Source organism: Pantherophis guttatus, chromosome 5, assembly GCF_059756535.1.
Source record: "Pantherophis guttatus breed Tessera chromosome 5, ASM5975653v1, whole genome shotgun sequence".
Lineage (NCBI taxonomy): Eukaryota > Metazoa > Chordata > Lepidosauria > Squamata > Colubridae > Pantherophis > Pantherophis guttatus.
Genome location: NC_142067.1, coordinates 21,187,762 through 21,214,162, shown reverse-complemented (window position 1 = coordinate 21,214,162; position 26,401 = coordinate 21,187,762). Strand labels below are relative to the sequence as shown.

The 26,401-nt window shown below is 37.1% G+C and overlaps 1 protein-coding gene across 3 annotated transcripts in view; it reads right to left on the bottom strand.

The window, feature by feature from the left end:
* The window catches only part of RNF17 (ring finger protein 17), a 54,319-nt gene extending 28,428 nt beyond the window's left edge, over window positions 1-25,891 (bottom strand). Inside the window, exons 1-18 of one of the 3 annotated variants that reach the window (XM_034409804.3) lie at window positions 25,636-25,891; window positions 24,521-24,555; window positions 24,264-24,411; window positions 21,994-22,074; window positions 18,606-18,706; window positions 17,858-18,029; window positions 17,242-17,318; window positions 15,200-15,274; window positions 12,351-12,595; window positions 10,191-10,271; window positions 9,035-9,190; window positions 7,593-7,782; window positions 5,965-6,136; window positions 4,719-4,909; window positions 3,368-3,506; window positions 2,432-2,591; window positions 1,366-1,481; window positions 544-664 (exon numbers count right to left, since the gene is read on the bottom strand). In XM_034409804.3, coding sequence (XP_034265695.2) covers window positions 544-664; window positions 1,366-1,481; window positions 2,432-2,591; window positions 3,368-3,506; window positions 4,719-4,909; window positions 5,965-6,136; window positions 7,593-7,782; window positions 9,035-9,190; window positions 10,191-10,271; window positions 12,351-12,595; window positions 15,200-15,274; window positions 17,242-17,318; window positions 17,858-18,029; window positions 18,606-18,706; window positions 21,994-22,074; window positions 24,264-24,266 — 2,080 coding nt within the window. In that variant the 5' untranslated portion in view covers window positions 24,267-24,411; window positions 24,521-24,555; window positions 25,636-25,891. The remainder of the gene's footprint in view (window positions 1-543; window positions 665-1,365; window positions 1,482-2,431; window positions 2,592-3,367; window positions 3,507-4,718; window positions 4,910-5,964; window positions 6,137-7,592; window positions 7,783-9,034; window positions 9,191-10,190; window positions 10,272-12,350; window positions 12,596-15,199; window positions 15,275-17,241; window positions 17,319-17,857; window positions 18,030-18,605; window positions 18,707-21,993; window positions 22,075-24,263; window positions 24,412-24,520; window positions 24,556-25,635) is intronic. The other 2 variants (XM_060686226.2, XM_060686228.2) reach the window with 2 other exon arrangements.
* Between the last annotated feature and the right edge of the window lie 510 nt (window positions 25,892-26,401).

Below are 26,401 nucleotides of genomic sequence, written 5' to 3'. Positions count from 1 at the left end.
TTCGGGAGAAGGGCGGTATATAAACATAAACAATAAATACATAAATAAATAGATGGTAATGAAAAATTTATGACCTTTGGAGGACAAGACAGGGCAGAAAATCAAATGTGGTCCATGTGGTTACTAAACAAGGACTACCTGTACCATTGACCTGCTTGCAGTAATTGAAGAGAAATAGGGCCAATCATCTCTCATTTGAGTGTATTCCGTAGGGTGGCAATCATGACAGACACTTCATGAGAATAGGAACTCTTCACAGGTCTTCTCTAGGTATTTTAAACATGGATTTAATTCTGTTCCTCATATATTCTGATGCTTTAGTTTACACAGCTTTAAAGACAATAACCAGCATTTTGAATGGGGTCTGGAAGCCTACTGTCAATATAACAGTATTTTACACTGGCAATCTAGACACTGAGTTTTGTGCCAAGGTGAAATGTTCAGGTTGTTTGCAAAATCAGCCCTAAGGTTTCTTGCAGTAGTCAACTCAATGGTAAGCAGGACAGGAATTAATGTTGTCTGGGCAGAGAGATAAATACTTACCAGTAACAAAGCAGAGCATACATTTGTCCTGAATCAGTTGTTCAAATCTGTCCTTTGATTGGACAGTCCATTCAGTGGCTTCTTTACATGGTTTAATATAAGCCAATTTGCACCTGATAGCCTAGGTTATGAAATACAGACTGTTCAGCTGAGAAGTCACTCTCATCATAGAAATACTTAGAAATATATTCTCTCATACATAGAAACCCTAATGGTTTCCAAAACAACAAAGGTTAGATTCACACAACTTAAAACTTATTCCTTGTATTATTAGGTATTCCCAGAGCCATTACTGGATTTTGGTATTTATTTATTTGTATTCCACCTTTATTATTTTTACAAATAACTTAAAGCAGCAAATACACCTAATACTTCTTCCTGCCATTTTCCTCATAACCACCACCGTGTAAAGTGGATTGGGCAGAGAGAATGGCTGGCCCAAGGTCAACCAGTTAATTTCCATGCTAAAATGGGATTTGAACACATGGTCTCCCAGTTTGCAGCCTGGTGCCTTAACCACTAGACCAAACTGGCTCTCTTATTCAGATTTTATACTACAGGAATTTGATCCATTTATACAATGGATACTAGGGACAATATATTAGAATGCTTAAGGCAAAATCTTCTAAGGAAATAATTTGGTGAGTATACAGTTATCTTGAGTATCATATTTTTATATATTTATTTAAATTGAAATATACATTAAAGTAAATAAACATCAAAATTAATTTATATTAAAAATGAATCAAGTATTATGAAAGAAGATGCAAAAACTGTACAAGGCATTTAACTAGATTCTATAAAATAGATAGCTTTTCCTACCTTTTCTGGGAGAACTAAAAACTCATCTTTTATTTTACGCATTTCTTTTATATTTATTTTAGCAGTATTACCATAGTCAACATATTTAACTTCAACTTCTTGATGACCTGGCAATCCTTTGGGGAAAAAATGAAATTAGGAAATTAGACCTTGAAAGGATAAAAAGAAATATGTTTATCTGAATGAAAAACATCTGCAAAAGTGTGTTTATGTTATTTTCAGGTACCCATCATCTTACTTCTTCTCCAAAGTTACATAAAAGAAAATAACTCATTATCTATGTTACAATTCTCTTCCTGATTTTGGTTAATGTTAGAAAATCCAAGGAAATCGGGAAGTCTGTTACATATTCTTTTCTGGTATCAAAAATTGGCATTTGTTAGCTTGATTTGAATGAACATTTCACAAAGTTATAATATCCTGCATGAATTTAAGGTTTTTAAAAATATAATTGTCATTATAGAAATTCATAGCGGCATACTATCCTTCAGTGCTTGTCCTGAAAACCAAAACCTGAAATCTATTTTCACATGGACAGAATGTAAGCTGTGGTTTGGGTTTTTTTTAATGCAACTGCAAAGCGGTGTTTAACATAAACCAGAATATCAGGACTCAAAGTACCCAAGTTGGAAGCAAACATAAATCTGAGAAAAAACACAGCAAAATTTGCCATTGCTACAAGAGAACAAACTTCACTGTACAGTTATGAAGTTAATTGTAAAAAAAGTTATTAACCCATAAGTCTTTATACTTATACGTTAATAACTTCATAATCCTAACCTAAATAAAAAAAATAGTGGTCCAAAGAAATCCAATGACCTCCAAAATTGAGGGGGTTTTGTATCAGACATATCTTTCAACGTTGAACCCCTTAATTATTACATCAGTTATATGTTACCCAGAGAATAATGTGGCTATTTATACATTTATGATGCAGTGTCAAAACAAATGTATTTTTGGACGACAATAATCACAATATTGGATAGATGAAATGTTCTACAATATTTCACTGGAAAAAGTTTTTGAACTAGAGTGTTCAGAATAATTATGCATTCCAGATACTTACCAATCACCTGTGCTCTGTACCAAACGCCATCATCTTCAAATTTGGCCACACATGGTTGTCCATGGGTTGGACAAAGTATTTGCAAGTCGGGTCCTGCTTCACTTTCATACACTTCTTCAACTTTCTTTAGAAAAGCTGCAAATTCGGGACCCTGTTCTAACTACCACAATGAAAAAAAAATTAATTCCATTATGCTAACATTTGGCACTAATATACTAATTTGCATTATTGCTTATTATTATACTGTTTATTTTTAGCTGAATTTGGTGGTACTGTAACTAATGCCACAGGAAGGGCTCAGAAAGATAGAAGGTTTAGCAAAGATGCAACTGATGCAACCAACATCAGCTTTCAAGCTGAAAGCCAAGTAGAAGCCACTTGCTACTCCATATTTTGACCTTCAACACGGAATCTTTGCACTTTTTATTTTAAAAAAGATAACTTTAAAACAGTTTTAATGTTTTATATTAGTACTGAAGAGAGTACCAATATGAACAAAAACATTAAGATTACAGGTAGTCCTCGACTTACAATAGCTCATTTAGTGACTGTTCGCAGTTACATCATCACTGAACAAAGTGATTTATGATTGTTTTTCACACTTACAACCATTGCAGCATCCTGTGATCACAATTTGGATGTTGGCAACTGATTCATATTTATGACGGTTGCAGTGTCCTGAGATCATGTGGTCACCTTTTGCAACCTTCTGAGAAGCCAAATCAATGGGGAAGGCAAATTCATTTAACAACTGTGTTACTAACAACTGGAGTGATTAACTTGACAACTGTGGTAAGAAACTGTGGCAAGAAAAATGGGGCACAGTTCACTTAACCAATTCTCACTTAGCAACAGAAAATTTTGGGCTCAACTGGGATCATAAGTCGAGGACTACCTGTACTAACATGAACCCTAACTTTAAAATGCAACACTTACCAGCTGAATGTAGAAGTCGCCAGGGCTATTAATGTAACTAACAACAGCAGCAACCTCTGTATTTTCACGTGGCAGAACAGGTGGATAGTACTCCAGTGGTACAGTATTTTTTGACCAATCAGAAAATTCATTCTGAAAACTAATAAGGTAAAGAGATGAGAATAAACTGTTAATATGCAATATAAAGCAATCCAGGAATAATTTTTTACTTTACTGTTAGTAATTCTGAATATGAAACACAATTAAGATATGAAGATATGAATTACACAGAAAATCTATTCATACTTTCCTTACATTTATTTTAACACAATCTTATAAATCTTAATGTATTCAAACCAGGGACACCGTGGAACAGCATTTAATCTGTTACTTTATGTCAGTTCCCACCCTAAAAAGACAAACAACAGAAAACCCCCAAAGAATTCCCATGACTTGGCTAAAATCTTTTTCCAGAATTTAATTCAAAATGTAGGCTAATTCACAATTCAATCAGATCTGTAAGTACATCTTTTAATTTCTCCATTGTAAGTAAATATATTCCATTGGTTTCTATGGGGAAAACTCAAAAAGATGCCACTAGGGATATTCTGCTAATAAAATAGGCAACAGTGCTTTTACCTTACTCCTGCAATATACCATAGAATTGCACAAATTTGTAACATATTTTTGATATTCTCTTAACATCAGGAGAGGAAACCTAGACCTTGTACTCTTCTTGGAAACTGATGAAAACATACTCTCTTCCTTTCTCAAGGCAAACACCATGTTGAGCTGAGAAGTATACATAGTCCTGGAGTTACAAATGTAATGGAGCCAGTCCATTACAGTTATAGGACATAATGGTAGTGAAATGGATCAATCATATGACTGACCTGATTTTATGACTTTTATTGTGGTGGTGGTTAAGTAAGTGCAACAGTTAATAAGGGCAAACCCATTGTTTGCTGTGAGCACAATTTTGCTGAAAATCAGAAGCGCCAGTTTTCAGCAAAACCTTTGTAAAACTTGGTCAGGTGATTGTGGGAGGCCATAAATGCATCTGTGTTGCTGAGCATCCAAAGTGTGGTCACATGACTGGGGGGCGGGGAGCGGGGGCGGAGGACAACCATTGGAACTTTGGATCCAGGCTGTAAGCCTCCTTTTTAAAGCAGGTTGCAACTCCCAATAGAAAATTTCAAGGGAGGAATTGAAATTTTATTCATTAAGAGTATCTAATCAATCTATAAACTCAGAAGAAGCAAATATATTCCATCTTAAATCATATGTAAGGTAAGTTAAAATTCTATTCAACACATGTTTAATGTCATAGTTCTTTATGCTATGACTTTAAAAAGCTTTTAGTTATGCATACCTTGCTAAATCCAAGAAAACTAGAGCATCTCTGAGGGATACAGGCATGTCACTGCTTATTTTGTTTGCTGGAGGCTTCATAAGATCTACAATAAGCACGCCATTCTCTTCTCTAAAAATTTTCATCAGAACAGCTTTGCTATTTACCATTCTCAAAAATTCTGTCCGTGCTCTTCTACCCCAACCCTTTTCCTGTTGTGGATAGAAAAGCCAAACAATTCAATTTTTTCCCCTCAATCTTCTCCCTTCTTTAACTATAAGTTAAACAGAAATAAATTTTAAGTAATTGCCTATGGAGGTAGCTTCATGATAAGAGGAAAAAAAACCAAATTTATCCCTAGAAAAGGTTGATGAAACATATTGCATGGGAAACACCAAAATAAATAGTCTTGAGTAATGTGTAGTCTTAGATCTCTCCACTATTGCAAACTACAGGTTGTTGCTGACTTATAACCACAACTGGGACCAGAGAATTAAACAGCACAGTTGTCAAAGAATCATTTTATGACAATTTTTTGCTTTACATCCCTAAGTGGTTTACAGAATCAGCATATTGCTCCCAACAATCTGGGTACTCATTTTACAACCTCAGGGGGATGGAAGGCTGAGTCAACACTTGAGCCAGTCAGGATTGCAGGAATCGAACTCCTGGCAGTGAGCAGAATTAGCTTGCAATACTGCATTCTAACCACTGCGCCATCACGGCTCATAAAATAAGCTTACAACTAGCAGTGAACTAGAGATAAATTTCCCAAATGCTCAATTCAGACGTGTTCCATTATGATTTATATTAATCACAAAACTCAAACCACTGTTTACGTTTGTAAGTATACCACAAATTGTGCTTTATAGCTGCTCATTTCCTTCTATTTCTCTCCTCCTGGAATACTGTTTCAAAAGAACACTCTCGTTTCATTAATGGAACACTCTCGTTTCATTATGCTTAGTAGAAGCATAATGGCTGTGAAATATGGTTTACCTCAAACCAAACCTCGCAAAATATTGAATACAGTATTCATAAACATTATTTGCCTTAAAGGGAATCCTTCCAGAAGACTCTGGAATATTAGGTATATCAGTTCCCCTTGATTCAGGACATCTCTGTCACTATCCTCATCTATAGAAATATAGAAAATCTGTCTATAACTGCTATATAAAGAAGAAAATAAATTAAGATGAATGTGAGACTATAAAAAAGGCATTTAAATAAAAAATGGAAAAAGGCAGCCAATATAATTCTCACTTACTGAATCCTTAGGAACAATGCCCTTTAGTGAACATTGTAGGGCTAGCTTACTTATACCTCTGAGCCGATTCTCTAAAGATAAATCCATTTTTCTTACAACCAAACACAGATCTTCAATCATCATGTATTTAAGAGTAACATGTTCTGGATTCACAGTAACTTCATTAGGTACTCTGATGGCAGAAGAAAAAACCCCACATGGTTTCATTGTGCAGTCTGAAATACCGTACGTTAATAGGTCATTTCCCCAATATTGATATGTATACTGTATATATGCAAGTCTGTATGTGCATCATCCATGGTGGGATTCAGCCGGTTCAGGCAAACCAGTTGTTAAATTGCTGTCTGGCTCTGCCCCTCCCCTCCCCGGAGTCCCCACGTGCCCTATTTTGGCTCCCAAGTAAGTGCAGGGAGGCCTACTAGGCCCAAAATGGAGCGTGGGGTTGTGTGGCGGCCCCCCCCAACCTGTTTTTGCTCCCAGGAGGCTGCAGAGAGGCCTAATAGGTCCAAAACGGGGTGTGGGGTTGGTGGCGTGGCCTCCCCACAGCCCACTTTTGCTCCCAGAGGGGTACAGGAGGCTGAGTGCTGTCTGTCACACACCCTGGCCACGCCCATCCTGGCCACGCCCACCCAACTGGTCATTAGGGCAGAACCACTTGTTAAATTATTTGAACCCCACCACTATGTATCACACAAAAAAAGATAGATAGTTCTGATCTTACTATGGCAATTGGGACTGGAATTTCCTTGCTAAGCAATGGGGTCCTAAAGCACTACTGCATTACTTAGCAACAGCAATCTTTTCAGTCCTGTTTGCCATGCTTAACCAAATGCCAGAAGAGATTGCTTCATGGCTGCAAAGACTGTTCTCTGAAAGACAATCAGGCTAGCACAATTCCTTACTGCAAATGCTGGAGACCAGAGAGTATTCTAGTCATTTTGGGGCAATTATTTTATTTTCATTTTAGTTTAGTTTTCTGAGTGTGCATTATTTTTATAACGACTGTGATTTGTTATTTCCCAAATTTTGAAAGCTATTGGTTTCACTGCATAAGTCACAAAGAGTCTTTTGGCTGTAGTGGAATACAAGCTAAATAAATAATGTAGAGTAAGTTATTTAATCCAATTGGAAAACGATCAGCGCATGAATAGTAACTATATGAAAGGACTGTAAAACATCTGCTGAGTACTACTTTGGGAGTGTGACTTATCTGGATGCAATGTTCACCTTCCACAAGCATTCCACAATCTGATTGAGATGGGAACCAATATAAAGGAACACAACTCACTTGTAGAAGGGGAAAAAAGACCTGGGTGTCATCTATTTATGTCCCCTATTATACTTTAATCCAGGGTGTCAAACTCATATTGCAACTTCCCCCCCCCCTTCACTAAACCGGGGGTGGGAGTGACCAGCACATCTATCAAACTGTGCAACAGGATAACCAATAATATCTCATCATGCTCCAGTCAGAAATAAGATTTTAAATGTCTGAAGCATCTGGTGAAGCACCATTCACTAAATCACCTTGGGCAGAAATAATTTCAAAACCAGCTTATAATTACAAAAAAAATGGGAAAATCTAAACATGATAGATTTGAACACAAGTTATTTAAAATTATTCATACCTTGAAATAATTAAAGCTTCTGGATGCCCAAAGTCTATAAGGAATACTTTCATTATTGCAATATCACAAATTCTGTGTTTTGTCAGACCACAGGGTTTCTCCTTATTTTTATTCAGGAGCGGAATTAGTTCAATTATTTCTGCACGGCACCACATTCCATGTTCTTTGCTTTTAACCAAAATCCTTGTGCCTGGAATACATTAAAATTTAAATATCTTTAAATTCATTACTACTTTTAAGCATTCTTAAGGAAGGATATTTATAGAACTCTTCAATTCAATCTTCGACACAAGTTTGTCTGAAAGTAAGAGCAGAGGTTTTACTTAGGGCTGCAAAACTCTGGCTGACTAGTCATGAGATGGCAGCAAATTTCCATTAATAAACCATGCCATTAGCATAAGGTTTTACTTTAAAAGATACATCTGTACTTAAAAACTTAAATAGTTCACAATCATTTTTCCAATTTCAAAATAAATGAAGTAACTCCAACCAAAATCTGTTATCACCTTTAGAGCGCTCCATGGCTTAGGACCTGGTTATCTATGGAACCGCCTGCTACCACCAATAGCCTCCCACCGGCCAGTACGCTCCCATAGAGAGGGGCTCCTCCGGGTGCTGTCGGCCAAACAATGTCGACTGGCAGCCCCTAGGGGGAGAGCCTTCTCTGTGGGGGCACCTACGATCTGGAACGAGCTCCCCCCGGAGATACGGAGGATCCCGGATCTGCGCACCTTCCGTCGCGCGCTCAAGACTTTCTTATTTTATCAAGCTGGCCTGGCCTAAATCTTCTCCCTTTTTAAAATGTAAATTTTAATTTGTTTTTAAATTATTGGGTATTTTAAATTTGTCTCAGCTGAATTATTTAATTCATTTTTATTCTATTTTAAATTTTTGTATTTATGTGTTTTATTCTGTGGCTGTTCACCGCCCTGAGTCCTTCGGGAGTAGGGCGGTATAGAAATCCAATAAAATAAATAAATAAATAAATAAAATCTGAATACAATAAAATAAACAATAAAACTTGAGAATTAGAAGAGTTTAGCAAAACCCAGGGTGCGCGATGGTTCAATGGTTAAAGATGCTCAGCTTGTCACTGGAAAGCTGACAGCCCAGATTTGAGGCCTGGGAGGCTATGTGATGGGGTGAGCTCCTATTACTTGCCCCAGCTCCTGCCCATCTAGCAGTTCGAAAGCATGCAAATACAAGTAGATAAATAGGTACCAGTTCAGTGAAGGTAACGTTTCATGTGTTTCAGCATGTGGCCACATGACCACGGAAGTGTCTTTGGACAACAGTGGCTCCCTTGGCTAGAGATGAGCACCATCACTAGAGTCGCACATGACTGGACAGGAAAAACCTTTACCAAAACCCACATAAATTCATTTCCACGGAAGTTTTAAAAAATTCTGAAATTATAACCTATCTGAAATTAAAGGAGTTACCTAGTTCCAAAATGTCAATAGGAGACAAAGAGTTATTCCTACAATAGTGTTTCAAAACTTTTTCCAAATAGATCGCAGTTTTCTTTTGGGAAACTTTCCGAACATAGAAATGACATGGATTTATTACACAACTGACAATAACATATTCAGGAACATCTGTGTAAGATAGAATATAAAATGAATGAATAAAATCAAATAATAAGCAAATTTGTTTACATTATACATGAAAAATCAAATGATTTGTGCAGAAATTTATTTATTTTATTTGCCATATATCTCACCATGGATTAGGCGGTTTACAATAATAAAAACAAAGAAATGAAACAAAACAGAAGCAAAATAATAGAACAATAAAATAAACAACGAAAAAGAAAATAACATGAATACTTCAATAAGAATGAATTCATATTCATAATGAAGGGGCCATTAAGTAATTAGCAAACTAGATTTCTACACAGAATGAATGAAATTGCAAAACATTTACTTGAAAACATCAGCATCTGGTTCAACAGTTAACTGTTTTAGCATTAATCATAATCTACTTTCATCTCTCAATAGTTATGTTACATTTGAAATATTAAGAGTCAATACATTTGACTAATCCAAATCAAGCATTTTTTTTGCTTTACAACCAGTTATTGTGAAAAAAGTATATGTCTATTCCATAAACTTCCTCTTATACACTTGATATATATCCGTGATGGCGAACCTATGGCACACGTGCCAGAGGTGGCACGCAGAGCCCACTCTGTGGGCACGTGCGCTGTCACCAGCTACTCTTCTGGTCTCCGCCTGCGCTGGAGCGCCAGAAACCCGAAGACCAGCTGCCCGATGCACATATGCGCACTGGCCAGCTTGTCTTCGGGTTTCTGGAGCTCCAGCGCGTGTGAGGACCAGCTGGCTGGCATGCATGCACGCGCCAGAAACCTGAACACCAGGTGGCTGGCGCACGCATGCGCACCGGCCAGCTGGTCTTCAGGTTTCTGGCGCACATTCCAGTTCGGGCACTTGGTGGCAAAAAGGTTTGCCATCACTGATCTATATCTTCAAAGTTACTATTTTAAAAAAGGGATGGTAGCATTTCTTTCTACATTTCAAAACTCAAACTATTAAACCAATCATTGTGACATTTTATTTTGCCAGATCAGTTACATACCAGCCTTTAACTCAAATGGGACCTGCTGTGTTTGAAAAAAACTCTTCTGATATGTAGATTTGCGATATTCTGCAGAAAATGCTTGGGGGGGAAAAAACACGGATATATTTAATCAACTCCATATGTGAATATTATTCACCTGGAACAAATTTATTGAAGAACTGAGACTTAACGACTAGCCTTCTAAAGCCAAGTTCAGAGTCACGCTTACAGTTTTCAAATTTGCCCTAAGAAGTCTATTCTGAGAAATCCCAGGAGTCATGAGCAATGGCATCTGCGGGGATGGTGTGTGTTAAAACCAGCAAGATAGTGGGAGATGCCACCTGGCCTTTTTTGACAGTCCCTTCATTGTATGGAAGTGGCAGAAAGAGACAATTTGCTCCTTACTGCCACCAACTCGCCGTGGCTAACTTGCTGTGGAGATAACTCACCACAAGCTGGGCCTTCCGTGCTGGTTTCCAAAGCCAGGTCAACTTAAGGGACGAGAAACCAGCCCACACTGCTTCTCTGAAGGCTTCCTTGCCTTGCTTCCCAGTCCTTCCCCCCGCCATGAAAGTCATGCTAGCTGGAATCATTTTACACACACACACACACACACACACACACTTATGAGTTTGGGGACATTTAACTGCATCTGAGCCAGCAAGCTGCCAATTGTGCCTTGGCCTGGGGAGAAGGACACTTCTTCGGTGTGCTGCGCTGGACCTCGATGGCTCCCAGACAGGGAGAGGAGCAAGCAGGGGCAGTAAAAGGTGACTCAGCCTGGAACAGGGACTCCAGCTTAGTCTGCCTTTTGCGTGGGGGGGGGGGACACACACTGGAAAACAAAGTGAGGAAACCTTTGGAAAAGGAGTGCAGATGGGCTATGCGGGAGTTATTGTTCTGGGCTGGAAGATTCAGTGGGAACAGCCTTCGCGGCAATGGCCATCGCGAGTGAGTCACCCTGTCATCATCCTTGCTTGCCCTTCTCCCCACCTGGGAGCTGTCAGGGTCCAGCACAACATGCTGAAGGAGGGTTCTTCTCCCTAAACCTGGGCGGGACTGGCAGCCTGCCAGCTCAGTTGCAAACAAAAATCCCCAAACTCAGAATGGGGTGGGTGTGTATCAGTGGTGGTTTTTAAATTTTTTTGCTACCTGTTCTGTGGATGTGGCTTGGTGGGCATGGCAGGGGAAGGATACTGTAAAATCTCCATTCCTACCCCACTCCAGGGGAAGGTTATTGCAAAATCCCCATTTCCTGCCAGTCAGCTGAGACTTGGGAGGCAGAGACCAGTCAGAATTTTTACTACAGATTCTCTGAACTACTCAAAATTTCCACTACCAGTTCTCCAGAACTGGTCAGAACCTGCTGAAACCCACCTCTGGTGTGTGCGCGTGCAATGTGCACAGAACAATAACTCCTGTTTAGCTTATGTTTTAGGCAGGCACTGGAAAGTGAGGCAAGGAAGCCTTCAGAGAAGGAATGCGGATGGTGGGAACTTTCACCTAGCTTAAGCCAGCCTAGCTTTGGAAACCAGAGTGCAAGGTGGCGGTGGCAATCACAATCCAAAGAGTTTAACAGACTTCCAAGGCTGAGTGTTGGCTAATCCACACACTTTTTATAAGATGGTTATGGTCATGCTTTTAATTTGTTTTGATTACATCAGTCTCCAAACACTTACTTACATCAGAAAGATTTACTTATATCTAATTTAAATACTACTATTTATAGAAACTTCAACACCATTGTCTAAAAGTTGCTTCTTGTGAAATGGGCAGCCATATAAATAAAATAAATAAATAATACGGCATATTACAAAAAGGGATACACCATATCAACATAACAAGTGTTGTTCATGAGTTGCTATTTACCAGGAAAAATCATTCTCAATCTTAAGAGTGAGCATATCTATAATTCTTTAGTTAAAAGTAGACAATTTGTTGTTCTTGATTGCTCAACCACAGCTCCCAGGAACTCTGGTCATCATACTCGCTGGTGATGGGATGCTCAGAACTATAGTTCAATATCTGGTGTTTGCTCTGGTACTGCAAAGCTGTGTGTGTGTGTATGATCCATATATGTATTTTTTAAAACACTATGAACACTTTGAAAGAGAAAGGATATTATAGCTGTAACAAATTATATAAAGAGCTTTAGAGGGGTTTAAAGCCCCTACTCACTTTCTTGATCATCTTCAATTATTTCTTCAATTATAACATCTGGTGTAGATGTGGCATGAGATAATGCAGGAGTGTGTTTCTGAATGGATAATAGACTCATTGCTTGCAAGTGGGCACCTCCAAAACATATATCAGATTCTTTGGAAGGAGGAATTACATCAACTTCTTTAACAAGATTCACATTTACTTGATGTGAAGTACCAAGTTCATTATTCTTTTTTAGAGAGTTCTCTTCAAAGTTGTACCTAAATTGACCAATTATTCATTGAATACTGTTTGTTTATTAAACATTGTATTAGCACAAAAGATCAAATAAACAACAGATATAATGAAAAGGCCTTTGACTTTAAGAAGCATCTTTAATTTCCATTAAACCTGAAGGCTAAATACATCCTCTAATAATTTTTTTCAGTCCCAGAACACTTTCAAGATTTCTTCACCAAACTCTTACAGCAAAATCACTGATTTTTCAACATGTTTTTATTTTTAACTTTACTTTTATCAGAAGAAAAAGTATATAAAAAATTTCCCCACAAAGAAAACAATCTAAAGAAGCTAAAAAAAGGAGGTATGGTATCTATAACCTCACCATAAAATTTATGCACTTGTATTGAATATGTCTATCCAGAAAGACATCTATACAACACGAAAGAAATCACTTCAGAAAAAATCATTAGTATAGTTTAATAAGTGACTAAGATAAAACTATATTCAACTTGATTTTTTAAAACTTCAATATTGTGTTCCCTTTTTCAACCAAATTCCCATCTTTTCAAAGATAGTAGTCTAAAGAAAAATGTACTCTAAGTATACATGAACAGCAACATTAGGTGATTTAATTTTATCATTCTTATACAGTACAATCTAAAAAAAAATTCAAAGTTTACTTTTATATACTGCTTCTAATGGACTATTTTCTATGGATTATCTTTTATGGCCAGATCTTTAACTTTCAGTTTCAGCTATGTGCTAGCTTAAGTTCCAGTGTTATATAAATGTGCCTTTTGCTTCGTACGTTCCCTACTTCTTTGACATAATCACAGGGTCAGGAAAAAAAAAAAACTTAATTTGGTGTATTGTATTTAACTACCTTGACACATTATAAGCAGCTTATAAGCAGCTTTTCATTGTCTGAATTTATTTTAATACAGTAATCTATAATAAGTATAAAACAGTAACTGTGGTTGTAACAATTTCAGATTCAGCAGTTTTTTTAAAAAATCTAATTTTATCACAGCTGTCCCCCCATGGACAAGAATGAGTACAAAACTAACGTACATAGCATATAAGGTTTGATTCATACATTACATAAAACCATAATGTAATTTCATATTTAAATTTGCATCCTAGGCACTGTAAATTGTAAATAATAATTTATAGATTTTTCACTCTGTGACCAGGACATTTTTAATTGCTCATTAAAACAAATCTTGGCTTGTCATACCAAGCCCACTTCATTGAATAGAGGTATATAACTCTGCAGGGATTGAGGACTGAATTTGATCACAGATGCTTGATGGAGACTTCACTCCCTAACTGTACAATAATTATTATTCAATTTTATTTAATTTAAAACATAACTGACTCTCACGTATTTAATAATTTTTTGTCTCCTATTCAACTAAAAATTACAATGTGGAGAATATTTTGTTGAGTATAATACAACCAAGATTTTAAGGAGCCACGGAATGGATCTTTCTGTTCCTGTTCCTGTAAATATCAAAGATCTCATAATTGCTACTTATAGGAATTATGCCAAGTACCACTAAAAATCAGCAAGCTAGATACATACCATATTTTTCCGAGTATAAGACGCACCCTTTCCCCCCCTAAAAGGGGGTGAAAATTTGGGTGTGTCTTATACTCCGAATGTAGCCCCGCCCACCCACTGGCCCCCAAACTTTGGCCTCTGCCTCCCAGCAATTTACCTCCTTGCGGCAAGCAGCAACAGCCCATTTCAGCTTCAGGACAGCCTAATTAGCACAAGTTGATTGTCCTTGGATTGGCCTCCCAACTCTCAGCTGTTTCAGGCTGCAGGGATTGCCATTGCCTATTGTTCCCAGGGCCTCTGCTGCTTGCTGCAAGGAGGTAAATTGCTGGGAGCAGATTTTTTTTTCTTGTGCTAATCAAACTATGCTGAAGACGAAAATGAAAGTAAAGCAGGCTGCAATGAGGAAAAATTGCTGGGAGGCAGAGGCAGAGTTCTTTTGTTTTCCTCACCAAAAAAGGTAGGTGCGTCTTACAGTCCGGAGAGTCTTATACTCCGAAAAATACGGTATACTGTTTCTAACAGAAAATTTCACTTGCCTGTATCTGTCAACCAAACTGTTCATTTCATTCCAGATGCTGCTGCACAGTATTTAATAATGGAAACATTTCTAAATAAAGTTCATTGACAGCATGATCGAAAGTACAAATGCAACTTGTAATTACTGCCCCCAAAATAACCAGAAATCTTATTTCTGATGGGAACTAGTTGGCTGTTTTCATATTACAGAAAATAATTCCCTCAAATTGAGTTTCAATGTTTTTCTTTTTTCAACAAATAGGGGTAGTTTCCTTTTTTTCAAGATTTTTTTTACCAATTTATTTATTTATACAACTTTAATACCTAAAGCCTTGGGATTTTCCTGTTCTTCAAACCAAAAATGAACCCTAGTTAGCTTTTATTTTTTAAGATCAGCCATGCTTGCATAGGTGTTATTTCCAGTTTATTTCCTTTTATTGGTATTGTTTATTCTTTATATCTATGAGTGTTTCAACAGAAGGTATTCTGTATTATATAAACCGAAAGATTCTAAGTTGGCTGAACAAAACCATTGTATTTCAAATACACGCAAAATACTTACACATTTGATGCATCATAGGAAAATTTACCTATGTTTTCAAATAGATGGTTTATCTCATCATAGTCCATGTAAAACCTGTATTAGGAATATATTATCCATGTTACAAATTTTCTGGACACAGTTTTAAGCATATAATTGAGTTTTTAGTACTTAATTGATGACTCCAAACTGATACACAACAGTTTTCATTAGTGGAATGAGGAGATATATTACGGAGAAGTGGTTTTAAAACTGGAAAAAACTATCAATAAAATGCACTATGATCATGGCATTCGGCCCTCTCAATTCCTGACAAATAGATGGGGAAGAAATGGAGGTAGAGACAGATTTTATTTTCCTGGGCTCCAAGATCACTGCAGATGGGGACTGCAGCCAAGAAATTAAAAGATGGTTGCTCCTGGGGAGGAAAGCTATGGTAAATCTAGACAGCATACTAAAAAGCAGAGACATCACCCTGTCAACAAAAGTGCGTATAGTCAAGGCTATGGTTTTCCCAGTTGCAATGTATGGCTGTGAAAGTTGGACCATAAGAAAGGCTGAGCGCCAAAGAATTGAGGCCTTTGAACTATGGTGCTGGAGAAGAGTCCTGCGAGTCCCTTGGACTGCAAGGCGATCAAACTGATCAGTCCTAGAGGAGATCAACCCTGACTGCTCCTTAGAAGGCCAAGATCCTGAAGATGAAACTCCGGTGGCTGGATGGAGTCACTGAAGCAGTAGGCATGACCTTAAATGGACTCCAGAGGATGGTAGAGAACAGAAAGACCTGGAGGAATGTTGTCCATGGGGTTACGGTGGGTCGGACATAACTTCACAACTAACAACAAACATGCACTATGCCAGTAACACATTTTGACTTTGCACTAAAAGTCAAAAAGCAGAGTTAAAAAATGGGACTAAAATTAAACCACAAAACTAATGACAACAGGTAGAACAATGGTCTTAGAATTGGCAATGAAGATACTGAAATGGTGTTATAACGTCTACCTTTCAGGATCAACCATCAATAGTAGTCAAAAAATACACTGCAGATTAGCACTCAATACATCAGACATGAGGCTTTGGAAAAAATATTCAAATGCCATGATGTATCTATAAAGATCAGAATCATGCAACCCAGGTACTCTATGGAAACAAAAATTGGACTTTAAGAAGGCAGAAAAAATCTTTGATGCCTTTAAACTTTGGTGTTGGAAGACTCCTGAGAATACCATGGACAGCCAAGAAAACAAACCAATGGATTATTGAACAAATCAATCCAGAGTTTTCACTCAAGGCACAAATAATCAAATTTGTGCCAAATCAAATTATTCTGTACTTCAGGTACATTATATGTAGACCTAGCTCTCAAAAAAAAAAAATTTCTAATGCTGAGGAAGATAGAAGGGAAAAAGAGATTGATTAGCAGCAAAGTGGATGAACTCAAGAATGGCGATGAATGCACCATTGTAAGAACAAGTTAGTAATAGTCATCATGGAGAAAATCTGTCTACAGCCGTGATCGCGAACCTATGGCACGTGTGCCACAAGTGGCACGCAGAGCCGTATCTGTGGGCATGCGAGCATATCTGTGGGCCCTAGCTGAGCTCCAACATGCATGCATGTGCTGGCCACCTAATTTTTGGCCCTTCCGGGCCCACCGGAAGTCAAGAAATAGGCTGTGTACGGCCTCCGGGGAGGGGAAGGGCAAAGCCTCTGGAGGCTGGGAAGGGCAAAAAATGGGCCTTCCGGGCCCACCATGCCATCGCATGCCAACAGTGGGGGGAGCAGGGGGGGTCACGCATGCATGTGCGGGGGGGTCACATTGAATTATGGATGTGGGCACACACCCGCACAAAGCCCCTGCGCTCCCCCCGCTTTTGGCATACAACAGCAAAAAGGTTAGCCATCATTGGTCTATAGGGTCATTTGAAGATGAAAATGACTTAACGGCACAGGATCAGTTAGCGAATCTTGAATACTAGCATACTAGCAACAATTTATTTTAATACTGCTTATGGACAAAAATAAATGTGCCAAACCCCCCTAGTTTTCCAGAAACGTACCTTGGAAGTGTTCTTTTTTTCAGATTATCTAGTTTTAAGACTTCTTCTTCAACTGATACATTTAAGTTGCAAAGAGCCTTAAAAAATAATGAGTCCTTATTCAATTTTTAAAACACTATAGCAAGCACTTATGTAGACAGTATATGATTTAGGAGTGCCACAATTCATATTTTGCCTTATATTTGTTTTACACTGATAATTATTTGTACATACACACAAACACACAAAGAATATATGTAATGGGGCATTACAGATCAAAATGGTGCCTAAGCTAAAATTGTTTTATAAACAAATTCATTTTTGTTATTGGAATTAGTTTATTAGTGTACTAATACAGAACATATATGCATTTATTTTTATGACCAATTTAAATTAATTAAATTTAAAATCATTTGTATTTTACCCCTCAGGTTAGAATGCCAAAACAATAAGATCAATAAAACTAGTTCTGATGTTTATTTTAATTGTATTATTTTGTTATATGTTAGTTTATTTTACTGTTGAAATTACCTTTACAGAAACCCTTCAAATGCATTTCTGACTACTGAAGGCATAAATTACATTAATGAAAATCCCAACCAGAAAGCAAAGAAATGCAATACATAGTTTACCTTACCTGATTTAAGCTGTGGTAGGATTCTAATGAATGAGTTGTTTTCAGCTCCTTCGCTTTCTTTATTGCATCAATCAAATTGCTTCTTTTTTGTATAACAGCAACCTGAATGCTATGTATATCAGTTACATAGTAACTGGTGTTCATTACCAACTCTGCCTCAATCTTCCTTTTCCTGATTAGAAACAAATACATCAGAAAAAATGGTCATATCCTACAAAAGTACCACCTAATTTGAGCATCTCAATAGGTAACTATATAGCATAGAAAAGCGCACATTATGCCATTTAAAAACAAAGTTATAAATTAATAGTCACAAAATAATTATATCATAAATCTGTTTATCATCATAAACTCACATTTCTCTGAAAGATAAATAAAACTGGTTCTGAAATACAGTAGCTTAATATTTGAAGGAATGCTTCAAAAACTAACATTTTGATAAAGAATTTAAAAGTAAAGTCACTTTACTTTTTAAACTTACTAAATTAGGTGAAAGGATAACAATTATTCCAAACTAACAAATCATAGTATTAGAATAAGAATTATAACCTGAACAAATCAACAGTAGAAAAGAAAAAATGGAAGGTGGTTATTTTGTAATATTTGTTTCCCTTTGCCGAAACAAACACAATGAGTAAATAATTTGAATAAATTGTCCTTTTCCACAATTTACCATAAAGTTAATTCATACAGAAATATGTACTGTAGAATTCAGACAAAATCGGTATTATAATTTTAATCATGTTACCTTGAGTTCAGAGAAGCCATACAATCTGTAAACTTGGCTGTGATAACATCTGCAATCTTGCTTTCTTCCTGTTTTGTTTCGGCAATGAACTGTTGAAGTAGCTTATTCATTTTTTAAAAAAATAATTAAAAATATATTCACACTTGCACATATTGTCCACAGAATTTAAAAGCAACATAAACACAATTTGACTAGAATAACAAAACCAATGCAAAATTAATATTGCCTTTCTTTTCTTCCAGATGCTTTAGAGATAGATTTTAATAACATAATTTTGTTTGATATTATTTATTCAATGCAGCTTTAACGGTTATGGTAATTAAATGTTCAAAATAAAATGAAGACATAGCTAAATACAATTAAAAAGTCCCACACGTTTTCAAGATGATTTTGAATTTGGAAAAATATCTAATGGTCAAAGAGAAATCAATAGGAATGACATTGAAATCTAGTCACCACTTGTGATTATCAGTTGAAATGCTCAGTGTGGTGCTTTAAAGAAATATAATCATGTACCGTATTTTCCGGCGTATAAGACGACTTTTTAACACATGAAAATCTTCTCAAAACTCGGGGGTTGTCTTATACACCGGGTGTCGTTCTCCTGTAACCAGGCAGACCAGCCGAAAGACTCTGACGAGCCAAGCTCTGACGATCCCAGCTGAGTTGCCTGCTAATCAGGCGACTCAGCTGGGATCGTCAGAGCTTGGATCGCCAAAGCCATGTAAAAGGAAAAAAGTTTTCCCCCTCCAGCTTGCTTACCTTAGCTGCTAGTCGCAACGCTTGCCTTGCTTCGCTTGCCTGAATCCATTCCATCAGCAAGCAACTCCCTGCCTGCAATCAAGCACGCAGGGAGTTGTGGACTTCAGCTCCCAGAATTCCTCAGCCAACAAAGCAAAGCTGGCTGAGGAATTCTGGGAGTTGAAGTCTACAAGTCTTAAAGTTGCCAACGTTGGAGACCCCTGTTCTATTGGGTAAGTTTTTTCCCCCTTTGGGAGCTTTAAAAAAAATAGTTAATTAGGGTTTTTTTTAGTTGTTCTTTTTTAGACCTAGCCATTTAAAGTTTAGGAAGTTTTAAATTTAGCTTTCATATAAAAATAAAAATAATATTTGTGCAGCTTTCTGAGATTTAGTGTGTTTCTGTAGTGTTTCACTCTTAACTACACAAACACACAAAATCTCACAAAGCTGTATGTGGAATTTTGTGTGTGTGAAGTGTGAAAGTTGGGTTTTTGGGCTTTTTGTGGCTATGTGAGGTTCCTGCTTGTTGCAGGAACCATTTTGGGTCTAGCACAGCTGCTTTTACATTGTGGATGAGCCAGTTGTGTTGTGTTGTGTGTGTGTAAAGTGTGAAAGTTGTTTTTTTGGGCTTTTTGTGGCTGTGTGAGGTTCCTGCTTGTTGCAGGGGCCATTTTGGGTCTAGCACAGCTGCTTTTACATTGTGAGTGAGCCAGTTGATGTTTTTTAATTTTTATTTGGTGTGCGTTGGAAGAGGGGTAGTCTTATACGGCGAGTATAGCCCAAACCCTATATTTTAACAAGAAAAGTCGGGGGTCATCTTATACCCCCCCGTCGTCTTATACCCCGGAAAATACAGTATATGTAAATGCACACATAAGGCACTTCTTCCAATGCACTTTCAGTAATGTAAAATATTACAGCAGTACTTATTTTAAACGCAGAAAGCCATTATCAGCTCATAGTTTTATTCATATTTGTATGTGTGAAACATTCTGATTTAGGAAAGCACTAAATTTCATGTTCTGTATTCAGGAACTTCAGGAAAAAACAACAAGAAAAAGAATGTTACATTTAAAGGGTTCCATCGCAAGAAGCAATAGAAATTTAATACAAACACAAACTTTTAGCCCCTTGTTTTTGTCCATGGCCAACAAAGATAGCTAACTAAATACATTAAGTTTTACCTATCATCCAAATTGTAGAAAAATGAGCCACAGCAAGTATTACATACTTCTTGTAGCTTGCCTGCACAATATTTACTTTTTAAGAAAATCATTTTCATCCATTTTTTTATCTAGAAGAATGTGAAAACACCACTTGGTTACTAGAAAAAAGCATTACGTTTGTAAGGTTTAACTAGATAAACTTCTTAAGAGTCCACCTGGTTTCAGATGGTCCAATTTTACCCACAAGCAAAGATCATGTAATGCAACCTGCTCCAGATTCACTATCATCTCTGATAGATGGTCCATCTTGTTTAAAGATTTCCAGCCAAAAGTACTATATCTTATGTGGTAGTCTGTTCTTACTGGCTGATTGCTCCTAAACCTCTTTAGCTTGAAGATAATTATTTCTAAAGTTTATCCTATCAATTCTAGTTCTAATCTTGGGGCAATTATTTAGACTCCCTCTTTTATGTGACATTTGAAGATTGTTCCTATATCACTCTTCCATGCATGCTAAACATATTCAGATCCTTCAACAATTCCTTGTAGGACTTAGTTCCAGACCCAACATCATCCTGACAGCTCCTTCTCCAAGCTGTCATTATTTTTCTAACTGTGCCAAAATTGGACACAATATTCCACGAGGGACATAACTAGAGCAGAACGAAGTATAACAATTATTTCCTGTGATCAGGACTTCATTATTCTATTAACACAACTGAGAATATTATTTGCATTTTCAGCACCTGCAAGGCACTCCATTCTGTGCTTGTAATTCTATTTTTCTTCTCAAATACAGAATTTAGTTGATTTCCACCCTATTCGTTTCATCAGTCCATTGCTCAAACCTGTTGAAATCTTTTGAAATTGTTTTCCCCAACTCTATCATATACAAACTTGACAAATATCCCCTCAACTCTCTCTTTCAACTCACTAATAAAAATGTTGAAGAATACATGGTCCAGGAAAAATCCCTCTGGCACCTGCTATTTTCTTCAAAGATGAGATGAAACTATTAACAAGTACTCTGAGTACCGTCATTCAGGCTATTATGGGTAGAATCATTGAGTCATTTAATGAAGAACTTCTAGCAAATGCTCTTTTTGTGATAACAAGAGGACAAAATTTGCTGTACTCTGACTCCTGGCAAAGTTAGATTCTCAGAAGTTGTCTGGAGAATTGAAATCTTCCATTGTTATTATTTTTTTCAAAGGTTGATCATCTGATATAAAAAGGTGGTATCTTCTGCCTGGTCAGAAGGTCTGTCTGTTATCTGATTCCAATCTTGTTATTAGATACTATACAGTAACAGGCTATTAATTCTCTGGGGTTGATCTAATATCTAGTATTAAAACTTCTGAAGCTTAGTTCAAACGTTGAAGCAGTATTTTCAATTCTTTTTTTAAAAAGAAATTTTCAATTCCCAGAGTATGAGTTATTGGGAGATAATAACTCATACAAAGTTTAGTTGGCCCACTTACCTCCTCTAAAACCTTTAAATGCTCAAGGTTGTTTTTAGCCTTGTTGAGGGCTTTTTCTATGTCTTGCAGAATTTTGCTGTCCTAAGAGGAGTCAAAAGGAATGAGTTAGAAGTGTGCTATTCTAGAACTCCATCCATCCATCCATCCAATTTATATAGCTCCCTATTTCACAAGTGACTCTGTGTAGCATACAATTATTAAATAAAAATACATATAAAACAAGCCTTTCAAAATATAAGGCAACATTAAAAAATCAGAAGTTAATCTACATTTTAAATTATTTGGGGGGGGGGAGGAAGAGAGAATGAGTATATCCACCTCAACAGTGGAACCCTGGTAACATAACCAGATCATAAAGGATTTCTGGAACATCAAGAGGGATGGTGTTAACCTAATTTGGGAGGGGGGGGAGAGAATGTTCCATAAGGTGGACACCATGGCAAAGAAGGCTTGCCACTTAGGTCCTACCAAATATAAGTCCCTGGCAGATGGTATCTGCAATATGCTTTCTTTGCTGGATCCAATGAGAAAGGAACATATAATCAGAGAAAAATGAAACGATTTGAACTAACAAGAAGACCAGTTGCCATGGCTTAACTTCCAGACAACTCTACCCGGATGACTGAGAATCTTCATTGACAATTGGGAAACTATAAATTTTAACTCTGATACTTATAATTTCAAACTGTACCTTACAAAACTAACAAATGTGTCAGAGCAGAAATAAACCATCTATGCAAAATCCAATCTCCGTCGATCACATGGACCAAATATTTTTGTCTTCCAAGCTTTTGGATTTATCTTCAGGGAACTTCTCTCTAGCTTGGAAAACAAGACCCTCTTGTCCCAGTGATCAACCCAGATTGGATCCTGCAACATTATCCTGGGATATATATAGTTGCCATCATTCATAAACCATCTATAGACAAAGGGTATTTATTGAAAATGTTAAGATAACTTATGGGCATGCTCTTAGAATGAATGCTTTGGGTGGAATTTTTTATTCACACAAAAAAATAAGCAGTTACAAATCACTAATTTATCACAAGTCTACCTGCCAACCTTTCTACTTTCCCCTCATACAGTACACTATACTTACCTTTGGCTTTCTACACACTTCCAAATAAAGTAGCTAGCTACCACACCTATTGTTTTTATTTTCTATTGGGATCATTTGGGCCCAGGAAATTCTTAGACAACATTATGAATACGGACTGACTTTTAAAATGGGTAGATAGTTTTTGTTCTCCAACAATGAGCAATGACCTCAATTTTTATACTAAAACACTCTTGTGTTAAGGCAAGAGAACTTTAGAAAAAGGAAAGTCCTGCAATCACAATAAGATAAATATTTAAGCAAACCAACTATGTAATGGATAGCCAAAGAGTGCAATTATTAAAACAAAAATAAAACATCCGTAAGGAATAACTGTCCATATAACACTTTTTTTTGAAAAAGTCTAATCATATTTATCAAATTTGACTTTATCATAATTTTAAGTCCATAAAGACCCAAATTACTACAAAAAGAATTGTTCCATAATCTTATCCTCCATATTTAAATGACATGGTAGGAAGGAATATTTAAGTTATTGAAAGAATACAGATTGCAGGGTTTTTTCTTTCTTTCTAACTATAGGGAGCATTCCACTAAAAGGGTAAAACAAGTACTTTTTCTTAAGCCTATTAATTGTTCAACATATTCTTATACACTAATTTTAGCACATAATGTTTAAAAGACAATACTTACATGGCCTATTAAGAACACTGTCATTACATTTTCCACAGGTTTAGCTCAAAACACATTATCAAGCTTCAATTCCATATCTACCACTCTAGGAAGAAGCCTTTTTATATTTAAAATGGAACTACAGTAAAACCTGTTTATGTTCCAATTGAAGAGAAAAGCCATATGACCATTAAACCCACATTTATGTAATTGCCATATATTAAAATGTATGTAAAAATCCCATTATGTACATTTTCCTTTGTATCTAAAGTCCATTAAATGAAGATCAGTAAAATAGAGGTTTTATCACACTTTCAAATAGTAAATATGAAATATGACAAGTCCTACAGTATCCAGAATAGAGTATCTTTCAAATATACTCTAAGACACTTCATAATATTCACTTTGAAACTATGACTCATTATTTGCACCTAAAACCTAAAAACAAAATCTTGGTATTTTATAAAATCAGCATTTCTAGTTGCTGGTTAACATGCTCTTTAATAAATAGAAATAAAGCAAAGTTCGATTGTTCACGTACCATACTGACTGTAGGTGCTCTTCAAAGGTAACTGATAAATTGTAGTCCAACTGGGTTGTGTACTTTCTTAATGCTGCAACAATAGCTGTTAATCCTACAAAGTCAAATCAAGCTATATTTTTACATTTTCTTGAATGGCTGCAGTTGGCTGAAATGGATAAATTGAGAAATGTTAAAGGGATGCAAAGTAATTTAAAAGAAGTTAGGAGCACGCCAACAATTGCAATGACTAAGTATTGGTCAAAAAAGTAGGGTACCTTACATAAAAGCATGCTTCTACTCGTTTTGTCACCTGGAGGGGTAAATGTTAATTTTCAGCCAGTGGGATTCTTAAAAGCATAGATTTATGGAAAATAAAAAGAGATAAGATCAAGAGTGAGTAAAATACAAATGTGGACTACATTTATTAATTGCACACAACTATGCAATTAGTAATACAAGTATATTTATATGGTTTGCTCAGGTAGAAAGAATGAAAATCAAGTTTCATGATTTTCTGACGACCAGCCTTCCTGGGTCAACGAATGAGATGTCAGGGGAAGCAAAGGGCTCCACTCACCCCCAAAATTGAAGCGAGCCACCATAAGGAAACTCCTCAACCAAGAGCCGGCATCGCCCTTCAATAGCTGATTTAATAGCTCCTTTAACCTCTCTAATGATCTCCTTTAATACCTCTAATAAGCCTCATTAGATAAAACAATTTCTAGACTTGCTTATGCAAACGTTAAGCTTCACACCAAGGATAACCAGGATTGCTTCACCAAGGATAACCACGACTGTGGCTAAATGAGCACGTCCACACGATGGCAATTCGAAGCACTCCATAAATACGTTTTGGATCAGGCCAGCAGGCTTAACTCCCAAGACCACCCCAGGGAACTGCAAGACGCCCAACTTTTCCAAACTTTGAACTCCAGGGAATTTTCACACCCACCCACCCCCCACACCCCCGTTACAAGATAATACTTTTGGAGAATATGCCGCTTGGTCTGGTGGTCCTGCGCGTATTTGTGGAACTTATTTCCCAGTTGCAAACCAATTGCAAAGCTTGGACTGCCATTTGTCAGAAATGGTGTCGAGTCTCCTGCTTGAGCTGGGGGGGGTTGGGGGTTGGACTAGATGACCTATAAGGTCCCATTCAACTCTTGTTAATCTAACAAGAGTTAACAACCCTGTAAACAGGCTCACTTAGCAATTGCGTCCTAGGCTTAAGCATTTGGTCTTGCTGTTTTGTGCTGCAAACTTCTACTTCTTTTGGAGTCTGGCCTCCGAGCAACAAGAACGTGCTCGGTGCTTTCCCTTGCGTATTATAAGTCTGGAATAAGTTGGAAACCGGCTGTATTACGGGCAACCCGGTTTGCCAGCACATCACCTGCGGAAGCGCTCAAGGGAGCCCCGTGGAGTTAGTACTCCGCTCTGCCGGCACCCCTCGAAGTGAATTTTCCGCCGAGCCTCGCCTTATCTACCTTCCAGAAAACCGGAGAATGGCGCCATTTTTTTTTTACTTGCGTTCCTACGTTTTATCCAACCCAAAATCACCACAGTACTCCGCTAATTAGGCCATAGAACTAACCACCAGCCAATTTCCCCCCCTCTTTCCCTATTTCTTTGCTTTACTTGCGTGACACGTCCGTTTCCACCAATGGTAACGCCTTAGCGTCCTTGAGATAGCCAATCACTGTACCGCAAGCGCCCTAGAAACTGGCTGGAGGAGGAGGTCCTTAGTCGAGATTTTATTGGCTGTGTCAGGCTATCTCCAGAAATAACATTATTATTATTATCCCAATTTTTACCACGACTCTGTGATACGCCTATATCAGGAAAACTAATTGGGATGTTTTACCTGGAAACACAGGATGTCTTTAACTTTTTTGCATTAATAAGAAGTAATATCAAGAATTGTTACTAAAGGAAGCAACCAAACATGGATGACACTTTTAACTAGGTTTTTCAATGTGTTAAAGACCCAACATGGATTACATTATTTAATTTCTGAAAGATTTTTAACCATGTAAAGTTTTCAATCTGTATTTTTTATCATGTTCCAACACAATATTCCAACACCAGGTAAGAGCCTGGTGGCTTAGCAGACTGATAGCATTGTGATTAACACCAGCTGTCTGCAATTATTGTCAGTT